The sequence below is a fragment of the Sceloporus undulatus genome, chromosome 3, assembly GCF_019175285.1.
Source record: "Sceloporus undulatus isolate JIND9_A2432 ecotype Alabama chromosome 3, SceUnd_v1.1, whole genome shotgun sequence".
NCBI lineage: Eukaryota > Metazoa > Chordata > Lepidosauria > Squamata > Phrynosomatidae > Sceloporus > Sceloporus undulatus.
This window is the reverse complement of record NC_056524.1, coordinates 21,873,530-21,891,502: the sequence shown is the minus strand read 5'-3', so window position 1 is coordinate 21,891,502 and position 17,973 is coordinate 21,873,530. Positions and strand designations below refer to the sequence as shown.

Here is a 17,973-nt window from a genome sequence, read left to right as displayed (position 1 = left end):
TAATAATAATAATAATAATAATAATAATAATAATAATAATAATAATAATAATTTATTTATAGCCCGCCCAATCACAAGGAATCCAGGCGGGTTACAACAGTAAAAATAAAGATAATAAAATAAAATACAATAAATAAATAAAATACAATAAAATTAAAGAGAGCGAAGTGAGTACATTCACAGTTAGGCCTGATGGAAGTTGGGGCTCTCTTTTTAATTTCCTCCCAGGTCTGATGATGATGTCATGGAGGGAGGGCTCTTCTTCTTGAGGCAAGGATTTTATTTTAATTAATTTTAATTTTATTCTTCTCATTAAATTTAAGAGAAGAATTGGTGGACAGAGTGACATAAGTCACAGTAAATGGGGAGTAGAACTAGGTAGGGAAGGCTTGCCGGAAGAGATCCGTCTTAAGAGCCTTCTTAAAGGCTGTAAGAGTAGAAATGTCACGGATCTCCTTCGGCAGGTCATTCCGTAGCTTCGGAGCTGCAATGGAAAAGGCCCTCTGGGTGACTGAAGTTAGCCTAGATTTTATTGGCTGAAGTAGATTCTTCCCCGAGGATCTTAGAGTGTGGGACAGACAGTATGGAAGTAGGCGATCTCTTAAGTATTCTGGACCCAAGCCATGTAGGGCTTTGAAGGTAATCACCAACACCTTGTACCTTGCCCGGAAACTAATTGGCAGCCAGTGAAGGGATTTCAAAACCGGAGTTATGTGATCGATACGACGAGTACCTGTAATTAACCTGGCTGCCATATTTTGTACAAGTTGAAGTTTCTGAACTTGGCACAAGGGTAGCCCCATGTAGAGCGCATTACAGAAGTCCAATCGAGAGGTGACTAGCGCATGTACAACTGTTTCAAGGTCTCCCTGCTCCAGGAAGGGGCGCAGCTGGCATATCAGCTGAAGCTGATAACAAGTGCTCCTGACTGTCGCATCTACCTGAGCTGTCAGGTTGAAGCGACGAGTCAAGGAGCACCCCCAAGCTGCAGACAGAGTCTTTCAGGGGAAGTGTGACCCCATCCAGAACTGGCTGACCTAATTCCATAACTGGGCTTGGGTTTCCTATAACGAGTACCTCCGTCTTACCTGGATTCAGCTTGAGTCGGTTTTCCCTCATCCAGTCCATTACCGCCCCAAGAAAGGCATTCAGAGGAGAGATGCCATCCATAGACACTGCATCAGTTTGAGACATAGAGAAATATATTTGGGTGTCATCAGCGTACTGATAACATCCTGCCCCATGTCTCCGGATGATTTTTCCCAGCGGCTTCATGTAAATGTTAAACAGCATAGGAGACAATATTGCGCCCTGGGGTACACCAAATTTTATCTCTCTTTTAGAAGAGCAACTGTCTCCTAGCGCCACCATCTGGAATCTGCCTGAGAGGTAGGACCGGAACCACTGTAGAACAGTGCCTCCGATACCTAACTCTCTCAGGTGTTCCAGAAGGATACCATGGTCGATGGTATCGAAGGCCGCTGAGAGGTCTAAGAGCACCAGCAGGGTCACACTTCCCCTGTCGATGCCTAGACAGAGATCATCAACTAAGGCGACCAAGGCCGTCTCAACTCCGTATCCTGCCCTGAATCCGGTTTGAAATGGGTCCAGATAATCAGCTTCATCCAAGACTGCCTGTAGTTGATTGGCGACCGCCCTCTCGATCACCTTGCTCAAGAATGGCAACAACGAGACTGGCCTATAGTTATTTCTATCCAGAGGGTCCAGGGAGGGCTTTTTTAAGAGTGGTCTGACCACTGCCTCCTTAAGACAAGAAGGCAGGGTACCCTCCCTGAAGGATGCATTGATTATATTTTTCAGCATCAGCTTGACTATATCACCCCCCTGGACAGCCAGCCAGGATGGGCAAGGGTCAAGAGGGCAAGTCGTTTTTTATATAGTATGTGCTTCAGTATGTTTGATTTGTTAGAACTACTTCATACTATGTGGGTGGGTGCACCAACCTCCATCAACTCCCAGTGGTAAAACTCTGCTCTTGCTAAGTGTCACAACCATGTTTTTGGCTGGGTACAGATGGCAAAAAAGGGGAGGTCCACAGCTGCCCCTTTTCTTGCCGGGTTGGAGGCAGGGCAGCCTCACTGGCAGCCCCTGCAGCTCCAACCTGGCACTTTTACAGGCCCTGGGGAAGTGGCAAAACGCTCCTTCCCTGTATCCTGGAAAGGGGTGTCCATGGGGCTTCATGCCCCATGGACACCCCGACAGGCACAGCCAGAGGAGAAAGGGGCTGCTCAGCCCCCTTCTCCCTGGCTTCGTTCCCGCGACAATCTAGTTCCCGCGGGAATGAGGCACCCTCCCAGAAGGAGCTTCATTTTGGAGCTCCTTCTCGCGTTGCAAATAGGGCATCCTAAGTGCCATCCAGTGGTACAATGACATCAGGTGCGTGCCGGTCCATTTGGCTGTGGTGCGCACATGATGGCATTGTCGCGCGCTGCATATGGACGGCGCCATGCCAAGATGGCGCCCTCCATATGTATTAGGGCTGGGGAGCGTACGGTTGCTGCGTGCTCCCCAGCCCTACTTTTGGCCCCAGCATGGCGCTTCCGTGCTCTCTGTACTGGGCCATAGTTAGGGAACTGGGTCAGTATCTTATTGGCTGACTAAGTCCTAAGTCTTCTTTCAATCCTTAACCCTCATCTCCATTTGTCAATAGATAGGACTTTTAAGGTTTTACCGTTTTTCATTATGAGTGTCTTGAATCTAGTTTTATTTAATGCTTGAACAGTAATAAATATTAGCAAGGATGTTAAACCATAAAAAAGTGAAATGTTGAGTCTTCTAGCACTGTGTATTCTATGGCACTTGTGCAGTCACTGCCTCTCCCTAAAGAGGCCCACAGATGTTGATAGGTCAGAAACCCTGTAAAGCTTCAAAGCCTTTTGTACAGCCCTCAGGCTGACCTACTCAGTGATCTGCACATTATTTTCATTAGCTGCACTAAGGCCAAGGTTGAATTTTGGAAGCCACAAAGGTTTGACTTTCTTGCCAGCCTTAGTTGCACTGTATATTTCCACCTGAAGAGGCATATAGTTCTAATCAGTTAGAACCACTCAATGCAGATACTGTTTTTTGTTTCAAAAAAGCTTGCCTTTATTTATTTATGGTGATTTCACAGATCCTGCTCTACTATTATGGAATTAAGAACAGCTTCCATCAGGCAATCTGCCATCTAAACTTTACCTAGGTGATATCAACCTTCAGGTCCAGTTCCTGAGCACACAGTAAAGCACACCAGTGAACCTACAAATATGCATCAAATATTTTCTGCCTTTCATCTTATTAGCTAAAAGGACGTACAAACTGTATACATGTGAACAGGTAGAATTATAACATAAAGAGATGCATAATCCAACAGTATTTCATGGAGAAACTGAAATATGAGTTTGCCTGCCTGCCTGAATTCCATCCAGATTTAGATTGCAGTTTTAAACATAATTATCAGTTAGTTCCCTCTTCACACAGGGCTCACCTCTGAGTAAAACAAAAACAAAACAAAAAAGCATAGAGACTCCAGTTTGTGTGAAAGTGAGAAATCTACAAGCCACTCACCCATAACTGGGGAAGCTGAAAATTTCCCCATCTTTGCTATCTCGATGCTTTAGTTAAGTTTGAAACATGACCCAAATATCATTTCCTGCTAAACTTGGAGAAAAGGGGGGGAAATGAAAGAAAAATGGACCAAACACAAAATTACAATGTACCACATCCTGAATTTTCTGTCAATTGGTTGCCAAAAAATCTTAGTCACACAATCTCTCATTCATCAAGGACATGTTTCAACATAGTATTTCAGAGCTGAACTGTCACTTCACAGCAATGAAAGTTGCTTGATTCTCTTACATATAGTGTACCACAAAAAGACAACTATTTTGTGGCATTTGTGGTTGATTTGCAACAAATGTTATTGTGGGGACAAAGAATATACTGAACTTTGTTATAAACAACTGTATGCTCCCATTGTTTATCTACTTGGTATTTATCTTCCACAGATCATTACAGTAAACTGAAGGACAAGAATTAGAATAATCTAAGTTAGACAACAAGTACCTGACATACTTTTCTATTAATGAGTGCAAATTTTACAGCAGATATTTATATTGGCAAGCAACATTTTGAGTGCAACAAAAACTGGCAGCTTGAAACACAGACCTAGTTGCTACTGAAGCTAGGCTTGCATGCCGACCACGGACTGAGTTAACTGAATCTTCACAATCATCCTAACTACAGATGACTGGCAAATATGCTGTCAATATAACTGCTGTGCTAGAAATGGGAAATTAGGCAAGGGAGGAAAAAGGAATTATACTGACCTGGCAGAAAAGAGAGAATCAGGTATTTAAGGGACCAAGTGCTGAAAAACTTAGTGTACGAATTACAACAGCAGAAAGGAAGATAAAGTTTGAAAATCTGAATAGAAATAGGATTCAGGAGAGAGAGTGTTTCCATTACACACCTTGCATAGCACTGAAATATGAGCCATGAATTTGAAAATTCATGGTTCACATTTGGCTTTTGTTCTAAACTCTTTAGAAACCCTCAAAGGAGCATTCTAAGCCCTCTATCTGCAACAGAGGGATAATGCTGACAAACCGCTAAAAGACAATTCTAACAACTGGCTATGTAAGCAAAGCATGTCCAACACTACATAAATACTAAACATGATTACAGCAGCCTGCAAAATATGGATCAAAGGGGAACATGGGAAGGCAGCACACAACTAAAAGATGGTTATATTTATAAGTAGAGGTAGGCTGAGGGGCAACTTCACCCACTACTCTAGACTCGAAACAGCATTAGTGGGTAGAGGAAAAAAGAAAACTGCAGAGACACAAAGGCCAGGATCCCAATTTAGTCATACTCAAAAGAAAACTCACTGAAATCAATCAGACTTTTTAGCTGTGGCTAGTGTAATCCACTGATTAAAATGAGTCTACTCTATGACCAACTAAAGTTGGTTTACAGATTGTAAACATCTTAGAGAGTGCTGAGTTCACTATGAAGTGGTATAGAAATGTAAATACTATTGCTATTGCAAACTAAATCCAGATTAAACCTGAAGCAAAAGTTAGTTAGCTGAGTGGGTGACCTCCACAAATTAATTTGAAATAGCCACATCTTGGGTTGCAGGTTTCCATTTGTAAATATTATATTTACCTAAGTACAAAAGTGTTTTAAGTGAAAAAAGGAAAAAAAGGTCTGAAGTGAGAGGAACTTTTACCAAAGCGTGGGTCAAGCCTTGGATCTAGCCAAGATGTAGTCTTGTTCTTATGGTTTATGTAGTAAATTTCTCCATCCTGGGTCATGGCTTGTTCCCATCCATCAGGGAGCGGGCCTGTAACACAGAAGGAAGCAATTCATAGTAGGCTGTGGTTTGCCCTTGCTGAAAAAATTAACTATTTTTATAAAAAGAAACTCAAAATAATTTACCATGAACACAGCACACGCATGAAACAAATAGTTTCAGTATCTAGCAGCTCTGAGTTTGGGGATAGAAAGAGCAGCTGTGTCTTAGTAAAGCACTTATTCACACATCTGAGTGAAAATTTCAAAGTACCCATCTTTTGTTGATCCTCAAATGTTTGTGTTCCAAGGGCTTAAAAGTCATTCTTATTATACAAGCAGGAGACCATTTCCTGGGCCCCAACATCTCAAAATCTGACTAAGCAACTATTTTCATCTTTGCTTCTCTGTTATCCCCTCTAAGAAGTGACTGAACACTGCAGGAGTTTTAAAAATCTACCTTTGGTTCTTTCTGCATTCCTGCTTAGTGTTTCTATGCTACTTGTCATATGTTGTACTTTGTCTTTATGCAATGGTGAGATACAATCAGGTTCCTATATAAAAATATTTGAATGCTGTAAAGGCTACTATTAATGAAATGTATCTTGTATTTCTGTGAGGGTCAGCAGACCATGTGCTGGCACAGCATCTGGTAGTTCACCCTCTTTTCTTTACTGTTTATACAACTGAAAAACCAATCACTTATTTCATATAACAGCACAGATGAGCTAGGAGCTATAAAGCATTCTGTGCATTAAAAAATAGAAAGAGTATTAATCACAAAAGCACTTGTTTACTGGATGGGAACTGTGGCATTCTGTTTTGCTGCACTGTCCTATTTTAATGAGCATTGCTAAGGTTTAGCATTCAGACATCAGAGAAGAACATGCTCCACTTAGTTCCAATGCAAATTCCAAACACATACATTCATTATGTAAATGTATGCTAATTATGTAGAAAGTGAAGATGATTAACTAGTAAGCTTTCGATGTTGCTCACCCAAAGCAGAGAGAATGAACTTCTAAGTTAGGAAGGCCACCCAAGAGAGCACAAAAGGAGAGAGATGTGAGGAGGGCAAGAGACAGGGAAGTTTATTAGCAATATTTTTACACTGCCTTTCTATAAAACTCAAAAGATGGAGAGCAAAACACATACTTCCAGTTACATTAGATACAGAACTGTCTACAACCTTCACACCTATAACTTACCACTATCAACAGTTTGAGAGATTCCTGCCATTGTGTGCCTTCAATGCATTTCCAACTTACGTCAACCCTAAGGCAAACCTATCATAATGTTTCTTGACAAGTTTTCTTCAATAGAGGCTTGGCACTGCCTTCCCCTGGAGCTGAGAGCATGAGACTCGCTCAAGGTCACCCAGTGGGTTTCATGGCCAACTTAACATACTTTATACAGTATATTATACCTTGCTGCTTTTTATGTAGCAGATGGGTACCAGGTGAATACAGGTGAAGCTGGCAGGAGGTAAAGGCGACACTTTGGTGATTGTGTCTATTTTTGGTTTCAAGCTTTATCCATGGCAAGTCATGAAGGCATAAGATGTGGGAAACTGCATGTTACCTCTACAATTCTAAACATTATTCAGTGTATAGTAATTAGGCTGTGTGTTACTATGGTCACAGATACATCTGGGGCCAAGATGGATGATTAGACCTCCTGTTCCATTCTTTTATCTCCAGTACATATTTATACTATTCCTTCTTCATTCTTAGGGACTCCTAAGTATAATTTCCTTTTTAAGTTTAGGAAGGACAACTAACTCATATAGCAACCAAATTATTAGCAAGGAATGGTCTTCCAAATTAGTAACACATGCGGTTTGCTATCATGAAGCTTTTTATCACCACTTCTCATGTCACAACTGATAAAGAAATATCAGCAAATTGCATTGCTTCTTTTATTGGAGTAATTAGTTCAGTTCAAGCTACCCTTCTGATGTGTCTATACATGTCCCGCTCCTCTTGCAATCAAGCACACCAGACATAAGCCTTTCCCCCTCAAATAGGCCCATGAGGAAAATTTACACGGACAATGATATTTCTAAAGTTTTCTGCCCCACCTGTTTCCACTGTGAACTTTTTAGGGGAAACATAACTTTTTAGGGGAAACATAAAGTTTCCCCTAAAGCTGCAACCACCACTAGTGCATCTGGGAAACTATGATTTAGTGTTACAGTTCTGCTTTATATAAAATGTCATAGATGCTGTTGAATTTAAATTTCAGCAAAACATCATAAGAAGGACAAAAATACCCCAGAGTTTGCTAATTCTGATTGCAAAGCTCTGAGATATGCAGGAAAAGTTCACAGTTATAGTAATACAGCCATTATCTCTTCACACAATTTCACACCAGGAAAGCCACATAGTAAAGACAAACCTTAGTAAGTTATAGATAGCTATAGATTCCAGTTCTGCTTATTAACCTAAAATGATTGTTTCTCTATTCAATCTCACTTATAAAAATTAGGAGAAAAATTGTCATACATATAAATATCTTGAGGCATGCAAGTTGTCCCAGGATGAACAGGCAAAAAGAGATGTCACTCACATGAGGAAAATTAAGATCCTCTAACTCAGATTCAGGGTTATAGGCATATTTTTATTATCTGCCCGTTTACTGAAAGGGGCAGATAAACTACAAGGCAAGGCAACCCTTTCCCCTTCAGTCACCAGATTCTTAGGGAAAGCTTGCTGCAGACAAGGTGTGAACTTTCATCTTCTACATGGAGATGGTCCCAACAAAGATCCAAACCATTTGCTCACAAGGGCAGGGTCCCCAACCCAGACACCACATCATTTCTCTTCAGTTATCCCATATACACTAACTTGACCTGAACTTGCAAAATGCATCATCTGAGTCCTTCTTTTGCATCCTAATAACCGAAGAACAGTTGGATAGGATGGTGTACAGCGCCATTTTTGGTTGTGACATCCAGACTGCATAACTCTCAACTGCCCCCTAAAAAAAACCCCAACAACCTCTATTATTCACACCAGGTATTTCCTTTAGCTTCAATTCCCTTTTCCAAGTGATTAAATTTAAAAACTGCTTGAAATGTTCTCAGTGCTTACTAGCTATTCTATGTGCAGGGCTAAAGATGGTGTGTTAAATAAATATGTTGAAAGTGATCCTAGCACCTGGGCATCACAAGCCAAAGAGGAACCAGAAGTAGCTGCATGTAAGTTACACATGAATAAATACTAATATAACGAAAGATCTAACTGGATCAGCAGCAAACAAGTTTGCTCCATCTTCTACATGACATCCTTTAAACATACCCAGCTTCTTAAGTTGTTACTCATAACATTTAGTTTCCAAATCTTTGATCATCTTGGGCACTTGTGCATGTTCCAGCTTGTTGATATCCTTCTGTGATGCCCAGAACTGGACATAGTATTTCAGATTAGGTCTGATCAAAGCACAATAGAGTAGAACTACTACTTCCCTTAATTTGGACACTATATTCCTGTTGATGCAGTATCACACTGTTTATTCATGTGTAATGTGGGGCCTACTAATACCCTTAGATGTTTTTGACATGTACTGCTTTCAAGTCAGGTGTCCCCCATTCTATGTTTCACAGTATTTGCCAGATTCTGACCAAGTTAACAAACATGCAGAACTGGGAATGTGATGTACATAGGAATCTCCAGGTCAGTCTCATAACTGTGTTTAAATAAAGGGGAGAACATAATGGTTATCACAGACTCCTCTTCCTTCTGTTTTTGAACAATGTGGCTGTTATTATTAAACATGGTTACCTTCAAACTGTAGCATAAAACAAGATTCAGACTCCCATTTAGGCCACAGTTAGCATTAACCACATTATTCCTTAGGGGCCACTGCATCAAGTGTGGAAGCAACAAAGGACAAAAGCAGATGGGGGAAAAGCGCCATCTTTGGGCTGTGTAGGGTTTATACAAGATACGCCCCCAAAGTGGCTGGAAGCCGTGTAGAGAGCACGCCAACCCAGAAAAGCGGGCACAAAAAGGAGTGGTGAAAAGCCACTCCTGCCGGCAGCCAAGTCCAGGACTGTGGCAGAAGCTTACTTTGGAATCAGTTCTGTGCATTTGCCCATCCTGGCACGATCGGGCCACTGCAGTCCCGGCATGAACCTTTTGGCCTTCCTGCTTTGGGCCATAGTTACCTAAATCTAATTGTTATTTCCAACTGGACAAAATCTGCTGAATTAAAAGAACTTACATAAATGTTGCCTTTTCAAGTTCTTACTGACTTAATGTATCTACTTCTTAGGACTACTCCAGTTAGGACTAACAATTCAATTTAGGCCTAAGCTTCCATAAGGCTCTATATTTAGATAACATCTGAATATCTAAATATAACATCTCAGAGTTTTTGAATGACAAACTAACTGCCTATAGAGTTATCCTACTTGGTTTGAGCCATCAACAATAAAAAGAGGAAAACAATGCTGATGTTTTCAAAAGATGTGTTTGTACAATTGAAATGTCAGAAAATATCACAGCAAGAAGAAATAGAAGAGCAATGCATCAAGAACTATACATAGACAGAAAAAAGCAGAAAAGGTTTAAGACAAAGGAAAAATAGCAACAGAAAATGTTATGCTAATCAACATGAAGAAATTAGAATATTTTGAGCACAAACTTTATTATAACTTTTAAAAACAGTCCTGAATTATTTCAGAATAAATAAGTTTATTTTTTTCACTTGCACCTTGCTACCTTTTCTCAGGTAATGCAGGTCCCTCATTATACAAATTCATGTTGTTTTTAATGGAGTATTCTACCTACTTAAGAGAAGCAACAGCATATAATAATTATACATAAGAGGACTTAGATATAATCTGCTCTCTACAGGAAGCATTTATGGATGATAATAATGGCAGACTGTACTTAGGTGACACATAAACTTTCCACTGTAAAATGCTAAACCACGTGCAGCAATTTATTTGAAAATTTGTTGATTTCCCCTTACCAGTTGCTGAATTCATGATATTCTGTTGAACTGGCGGGCTTGTGGGAGCTGTAACATTCATCTGGGAAAGGAGGGCCTTCCTTGGATCCTGCCATGTTGTTGTCTGATCAATGTGACTAAGACAAAACAGAAGAAGGAATTTAGCCAACACATAAAATATTCTAAGATTAAAGAAAGCAGTTAGAAAACCAGCATTAAACAAAAGCCCACACAGAACTGGCATCAAATAATTGCCTTCACAAAATGTGGCCCCAATCACTGCAGCTGTGGGAAGCACAGTAAGCCTACCCATTTCTCAGCCGTTGTCTTTCAACATTAGCATGTGCCCACTGAATATGCCGCTGAAAATCATTTTCAAACAGAAGACACTTCAAAAATGGTTTGGCATAATAGGTTTGGTGTTTAAGGCCCCTCCATCAGAGCAGAAAGCCACCTTGAGTAACACTAGTCACTCTTAGTCTTGATGTTTTGTTTTGTTTTGTTCTGGAGGTAGGGGAGTAGAATACGAATAAAGTTAACAGTGGCCCATTACAGACGGGCCTTTGCTCTGCCCCCAGTACGTACTAGGGGTTGGCCGAGGACACAGCATCCAGTCACACCTCACCCCTAGTATGTACTAGGGACATCAAAATAGCGGCGCCCTATACACACGGGCACCGCCATTTTGACATGGACGCTTAGCATCCGCACGTGACAGCACGGTTGTGATGCCGCAAGTGCGCCATTGGCGCCTTGCGGCGTCACAACTGTGCCGCAAGAAGAACCCGCTTTTTGCGGGTTCTTTTTGCTGTGCGGGGGAGCCGCACGGTTTGTCCGCTGCGGCTCCCTCACGCAGCAAACACGGGCGCCGGCAGAGCACCCTTTTTGGGAGCTCTGTAAAGCACCAGTAATTCTTATTATTAAAGTGTGTCAAGAAAAAAGAGAAAATACTCATTGGCTCCATCTGAAGAATCTTTTGTTCTAATCTATATCATATAATGTCAGTCTGCTATCAAAACAAACGGATTTCAAACACTTCCACTGAGAGGCATAAATAAGGGCTGGAGCTGAAACTCTTACGGCTACAAAACAAGAACAAGAGATGGTATCAGCTCTGAATGCAACCAGCTGAGGGTTGACCATCTCATGTTTTTATGTTTCCAAAGCTATGTAAAAGTATAATTACCATATATACTGGATTGTACCTTGAAGCTGAAAGCATGTTTTGGGGCCAAAATTATGGATTTTGATATGACCCATGGATATGTTGAAGGTAAAACATAAAGGCATGTAATGAAGGATGTAAAGGACGAAGCAAAAGAAATGATGCCAAAAAACTTACAAAATTCTGGCAGGCATAACTGTTTGTGCTCACCTTAAAGGCTGGATGGATGAGGAGCGAACTATAGTAAATTGTGGCTGTGCAATGTATGGGGGAGGCAACCAGGTGCAGATGGGGCCAAGAAAATGTGCAGATGTCCAATCTGGCTTCCGCCCACGGCACTCTACAGAGACAGCCCTCACCAAGATCTCAAATGATCTCTTGCGGGCCAAGGCAAACGGCCTCTACTCTATTCTCATTCTTCTCGATTTGTCTGCAGCCTTTGACACTGTTGATCACTGTCTCCTGGTTGATTTACTTTCTGACCTTGGGTTCGCCGACTCTGCTCTCGACTGGTTTAAATCTTACTTGTCAGATAGATCTTTTGCAGTGGTCACGGGTGGTCAGACTTCATCCTCTGTTCCCCTATCTGTTGGAGTTCCCCAGGGCTCTGTCTTGGGTCCCCTTCTGTTCTCTCTATACACACTGTCTCTAGGTAAACTCATCAGTTCTTTTGGTTTCTCCTATCATTTGTATGCCGACGACACTCAGCTGTATCTCTCCACCCCTGACCTTTCGACGGGGCTTGAACAGGAAGTTTCTTCTTGTCTGACTGCCATCTCTCAGTGGATGCGGCTTCGGCGCTTGAAGCTCAACATGTCTAAGACTGAGCTTCTCGTCTTTCCACCTAAACCCACCCTTCATTATTCCTTTTCTATTTCTGTCGACGACACTTCTATTCAACCGGTTCATCAAGCCCGCAGTCTTGGCTTCATTTTTGACTCTTCCCTGTCATTTATTCCCTAGATCCAGGCCACCGCAAAGACCTGTAGATTCTTTCTCCACAACATTGCCAAGATCCGTCCATTCCTCTCAATCTCTACTGCCAAGACTCTAGTCCATGCCCTAGTGGTTTCGCGACTAGATTATTGTAACCTCCTTCTAACAGGGCTTCCTCTTTCACACCTCCATCCTTTAATATCTGTCCAGTATTCAGCTGCCCGTATTGTCACATCCGCTCGCCGCTTTGACCATGTTTCTCCTCTTTTATCCTCCCTTCATTGGCTCCCCTTCCCCTTTCGCATCCGGTACAAGCTTTTGTTACTGACTTTCAAAGCCCTCCATGGGTTGGCCCCTCCTTACTTATCTGACCTTCTTTCTCCTTACATTCCTACTCGCACCCTCCGCTCTGGTAGTCAGGGTCTCCTGTCACAATGTAGGACTACCACTGCCCCCTCCCGAATTCGTCCCTTCTCGCTTGCTGCCCCTTACTCCTGGAACCTTCTTCCCCCACATGCACACCTCATCACTTCTCTGCCCAGTTTCAAAACTGAATTAAAGACTATATTGTTTAGAGAAGCATTCCCAGAGGTGAGCCCCTCTCTGACCCAGGAAGCCTCCTTCTAACCATCCATCAAGAAGCCAAGCCCTTCCTCCAGTCCATCTGCCTTGGTCCAGGCCTCGAAGGTGGAAAAGATCTGCTGGACCTGATCCTATTCCCCACCACCACTCCCTTCTCCTTTTGTGTCGTGTCTTCTTAGATTGTAAGCCTGAGGGCAGGGAACCGTCTGACTAAAAAATTGATGTACAGCGCTGTGTAAACTTACAGCGCTTTATAAATAAAGGTTAATAATAATAATAATAATAATAATAATAATAATAATAATAATAATAATGTCAAAAATAAAGAAAAGGCAAATAAAATAAAATGGGAACTATATTAGCAGTGATTATATAGCTCTTACTTTTTAACTTTAATGTGATAGCTCTGCCTGACAAACATACACAAATGTCTTATTGAAAACTTGATTCCTTTGGCGCACCTTTGAGGGAAGTGCCAAAGAGTTGCCGCCAACACCTCTTTCCCACCAAGGCATTCAAAAAGGTCAGAAGTGGTGCTGCAATGGAGAGAGTAGGGGGAGTCAATGCTTTCTTTTAGGCATTCTTGGGATGGACTAAGCTCTCACTTTTAGCCATTCTACTCAGAGATGGGGATGATTCCCTTTTTGGAAAGAGTTAAAGCACAGCACTCAAACTGACCATTGGATAAGGCTTTTAGAGTCCATTTTCTGACTAAAATTTCTAGACTTATATATGAGTATATATACAGTAGCATTATTAGAGAAAAGGATTTTTTTCACAATACAAATTTAACCATGATGGTGAGAAGTAATTATTTAACTATTTAGATAGCTGTCTGAAAAAAGTCATTGATTTCTCATTGCACAACAGTCTTAAAGAACAGAACATGCAAATCATGAGGGCACTCCAATGACTAATAACGTTTAGTTCCACCAAAGGGTGGAACAACAACAAACATTTACAATGGGCCCTCCCCTTACTCGGGGATCCATTCCGGATCCCTCCGTGTAAGGGGAAATCAGCGAATGCTGGAGCCCCATTGGAACTAATGGGGTTTGTACCCGCGACACACATCCTATTAGTTCTTCCGGGACGCGCGAATGGCTCTAAAACATGGGCGCACTGTATAGTCAAAAATTGACAATAAAAACACAACACTATAAAATGCTAAAAAACTAAAAGGAGCCCTAGTAGCGCAGTGGTTAAATGCTGGTACTGCAGCCACAACATTGTAAATTCGACCCTAGAGGAGGACTCCAAGGTCCACTCAGCCTTCCATCCTTTTGTAGGTCAGTAAAATGAATACCCAGCTTATTGTGGGCAACTGGTTTTCATGTTGTAAAACGCTTAGGGAGTGCTAGTTCACTGGTAAGCGACATACAAATGTATTTGTTAGTGCTACTGCTATAAAATTAAATTGGTCATTTTGTTTTGATTATCTAAGGAATTTTATTTTCAGCAAACCCACCATTCCAATCAATATGCACCTCTCTTCATGTATTCCTCCATCAGATTGACCTTTGGGGAATTTTACTTTCATTCGGTCACACCATTCTATAAGCCAATCTCTACCAACCTGTGACATCCAACACACACCATGTTTTGAATAACAGTTCCATCATTTCTGACTTTTGGCCATACCAAGAATTAATAGATGCTGTAGTGCTAAACATAATACTAGGTTGAGAAAGGCTGCTTGCTATAAGGCAATTCAAAGGACCAGAAATAGGAGAGAGTTCATGTAAAAAGGCAACAGTTCATTTAACACTGCTCTTAATATTCACTTAAAGTTCCATAAAATTTTGTTTTTATGAAGTAAAACTACTCATACATTTGCTTTTTAAAAAAATGTACAGTGGGCCCTTGCTATCCACTGGAATTTGGTTCAAGGACCCTCCGTGGATACCAAAATCAGTTGATGCTCAGATCCCTTTACATACAATGGCACAGCAGAATGGCAACTCTTATATAAAATGGCAAAATCAAAGTGTGCTTTTGGAATTCACATACTGTATTAAAAAAAATATTTTCAACAGTGGATGGTTGAATCCGTGGATAAAGAAACCATGGGTACGGAGGGCTGACTGTAGTAGTGCCAGTTGTGTTATTAGCTGACTCATTTCCAGTTCTCTGAATCTGCTTATTCAGAATTCCAGCCAAAGAAACAGCGGGGGGGGGGGGGGATGATCTGACTGCTCTAATGAAACAGTTGATATTACTCTTCAGGAGAAAAGTTGCATCACATGTCATATTATGGGCAAACCTCCTGAAGAAAGTGCCAAAAAATGACATCAGTGCACACAGACACAGACACTTGCAGGGATAGGTAACATATTTTACAGTGATTTTAAAAACAAAACAAAACAAAATCACTCCTGATGACCATTCTAGTTTGCAGGCAAACATATTTACTAATATGATTACTGCCAGGATATTGAATTAAAATTAACCGCCTTCTGCACTCCAGTCCCCCTCTACCACAGCTAAACTGAATATATGGTTGAAACAGGGGGAGGAAATGCAAGTGCCATTTAATAAAGATTGGCATACCTACGTTAGCACACATTTTGTAATATACATCTGTTAGCTAATGCATTATTATGGAGGAACAAAACAACCATCTTATGGAAAGAAACTTCTATTAATTCTGTTACTATTTTCCATCATGTTCTTGCAGACTAAGTTTACAATGTGGACCAAAGCTTATGAATCACTTAGTGCACGCTTTATGGCTTTACAGTTAAGCATACAATATACTTTCAACCTTTCTAATAAATGCACTGAAAAGTCTTCCCTTTCTAGCTGCTCTATTCCAGTTTGTCAATATTGATAAAAAGACAATGAAAGTTCTAAATGCATTCCCATTTCTAAAATAAACATCCATTAATATAATAATTAACAATTAATCTTTGCCTCCTCAACTCTAATTTCAAATACAAAGAGTAACTTTGCTGAAAATAATTGCAGTTACTAGCTGCCATCACTGCTATCAGAGCAACTGATGATGTTAATGTATATTGGTAGAAAATATCCAAAACTACTCCTAGATCCTACCCACATTCCAATTAATAAAGTTAGACTGCCTGATTCATGCTGTTCATAAAGAGTTTGGCTCTTATTTCTTTGGTACATAGTCTGTTCTTTAGAAGTTTTGTACAGCTGGAATAGAATATTTGAAACAAACCACCATGGATGAATGTCACTTTTTTCCATCTCAAAAAATCCCTACATGCCACAGAAGGAAGAAGAAGTTCCACCAAGTAGGTGAATTAACTTTTTAAAAAAACCTCTGCGCAAAAACCTCATTGTCATCTTACGAGATGTTTTCCCTAAAGGAAGACATGCCAAGGATATTCTGGTGAGAGACTGTTTCACACAAACTTGATCCTTGTTTCCAGATGAAAATACAAAGCCAATGCTTACTGATGTTCATGCGAAAGATTTTAGCAGTCCCCACCCAGGTAAGCAGCTATCTTCAGTGTGAACTGAACCTGTTAAAGAGAAGCTGTATGTAGAAACCACTGCAGCTATTGGTCTGAGAATACCATGTCACAAGCCACTGTCACCAGATCCTTGCTCCTGGAGTATGGGGAGCTGATGCAGGAATAAGCAGCACTCATAGTTATGATTGCCACTTGACCCTGTATAGCTTCTAAAGGATCAAGACGATCTTCCATAATATGAACTTGGCTTTATAAACATAAAACTCAAATCCAGGAAAGGCATAACATCATATCACACACTTCGCTCCTCTACCCAGAGGACCTTCTCTTCTGCCGCTCCCAAGTTATGGAATGTCCTGCCAGAGGAGACCCATCATATTACCAATCTTGACAGCTTTAAAAAGGCAGTCAAGACGGATCTCTTCCGACAGGCCTTCCCAGATTAACATCTCAGTCACCCCCACTGACTACCCTGTCTTGTCCATTTTAATAATTTTAACAGTATTGCTTTATTGTTATTGTTTATAATTATGATTTATTGGTTATGGTGGGTGGGTGGTTTTTTGGGACATTGTATTTTATTATATTTTAATGTTTTAATGTTGTTAGCTGCCTCAATCTTAAGGGAGAGGTGGGGTATTAATGAAATTATTATTATTATTATTATTATTATTATTATTATTACATTGATTTCCCATTATGTCACACCTTTGTGCACGTTAAATTTTAGTTAAACTTATCAAGTTCAGTACGGCTCACAGACATGGATTCCTGCTTAAAAAATATTCTCAGAGCTGAACAAAATGAAGATTACAGCTAAGTAATATTGGTGGTTATTGGCACTGAAGCACTCATAACAACATTTATAACTGCACGGTAGGAGGTAGCTACAGCAAAAAGGTATATACAGGCAGTCCTCCACATTCGCTTCGGTTTGGGACACAGGATGCCCATAAAAGTGGGGAAAATGCAAATTAAAAATCCACTATTTTTTTTTAACATGAGAGAACATCTCTAGAAATCTCTAGTTCCTCTAGCATAAGTCTGTGGTCAACATCCACTGGAAGCTGACTATAGAATTATGCCCGAAGTACAAATGCATAGAGATGTGTTTTCTTTAGGACAGTGATGGCGAACCTTCTTAGGTTCGCGTGCCAGGGGGCGGGGCTTCTGCTCCCTGGGATGGGGCTGCGTGCTGGGGCGGGGCTTCTGGCCCAGGGGGTGTGGCTTACACCCTCCATGGGTGGAGCTTCCACCCTCTGGGTGGGGCTCCTCTCCTGCCTTTTTCCCGGCCCTCAGCTGTCTCTCAGAGACAGCTGGGCATCAGCAAAGGCCCGTGACAGGGCGGAGCCATGGGCATGGCCCCAGTCCTCCTCTTCCCAGACCTTTTTTCGCCCCAAAGGGCTCTCTAGAACCCTTTGGGGATGAGGCAAAGCAAAAGAGGAAGAAGAGGAATGGGCAGGCCCCCTCTCATCCTCCCCACAGACATTTCCCTGCCCTCCAAGTGCCCCGTTTTGGGCACCTGGAGGGCAGGAAGGGTAAGTGAGGAAGGAGGAAGGTGGGGAGGGCCCCTGCCTCCCTCCCCATGGACCT

At 41.4% G+C, this 17,973-nt stretch overlaps 1 protein-coding gene across 6 annotated transcripts in view; it reads right to left on the bottom strand.

The window, feature by feature from the left end:
• Positions 1 to 17,973, bottom strand: part of YAP1 (Yes1 associated transcriptional regulator) — a 119,739-nt gene that overhangs the window by 41,707 nt on the left and 60,059 nt on the right. For 3 of the 6 annotated variants that reach the window (XM_042457586.1, XM_042457588.1, XM_042457587.1), the window contains exons 3-4: positions 10,276 to 10,391; positions 5,237 to 5,350 (exon numbers count right to left, since the gene is read on the bottom strand). In XM_042457586.1, coding sequence (XP_042313520.1) covers positions 5,237 to 5,350; positions 10,276 to 10,391 — 230 coding nt within the window. The remainder of the gene's footprint in view (positions 1 to 5,236; positions 5,351 to 10,275; positions 10,392 to 17,973) is intronic. The other 3 variants (XM_042457589.1, XM_042457592.1, XM_042457591.1) reach the window with 1 other exon arrangement.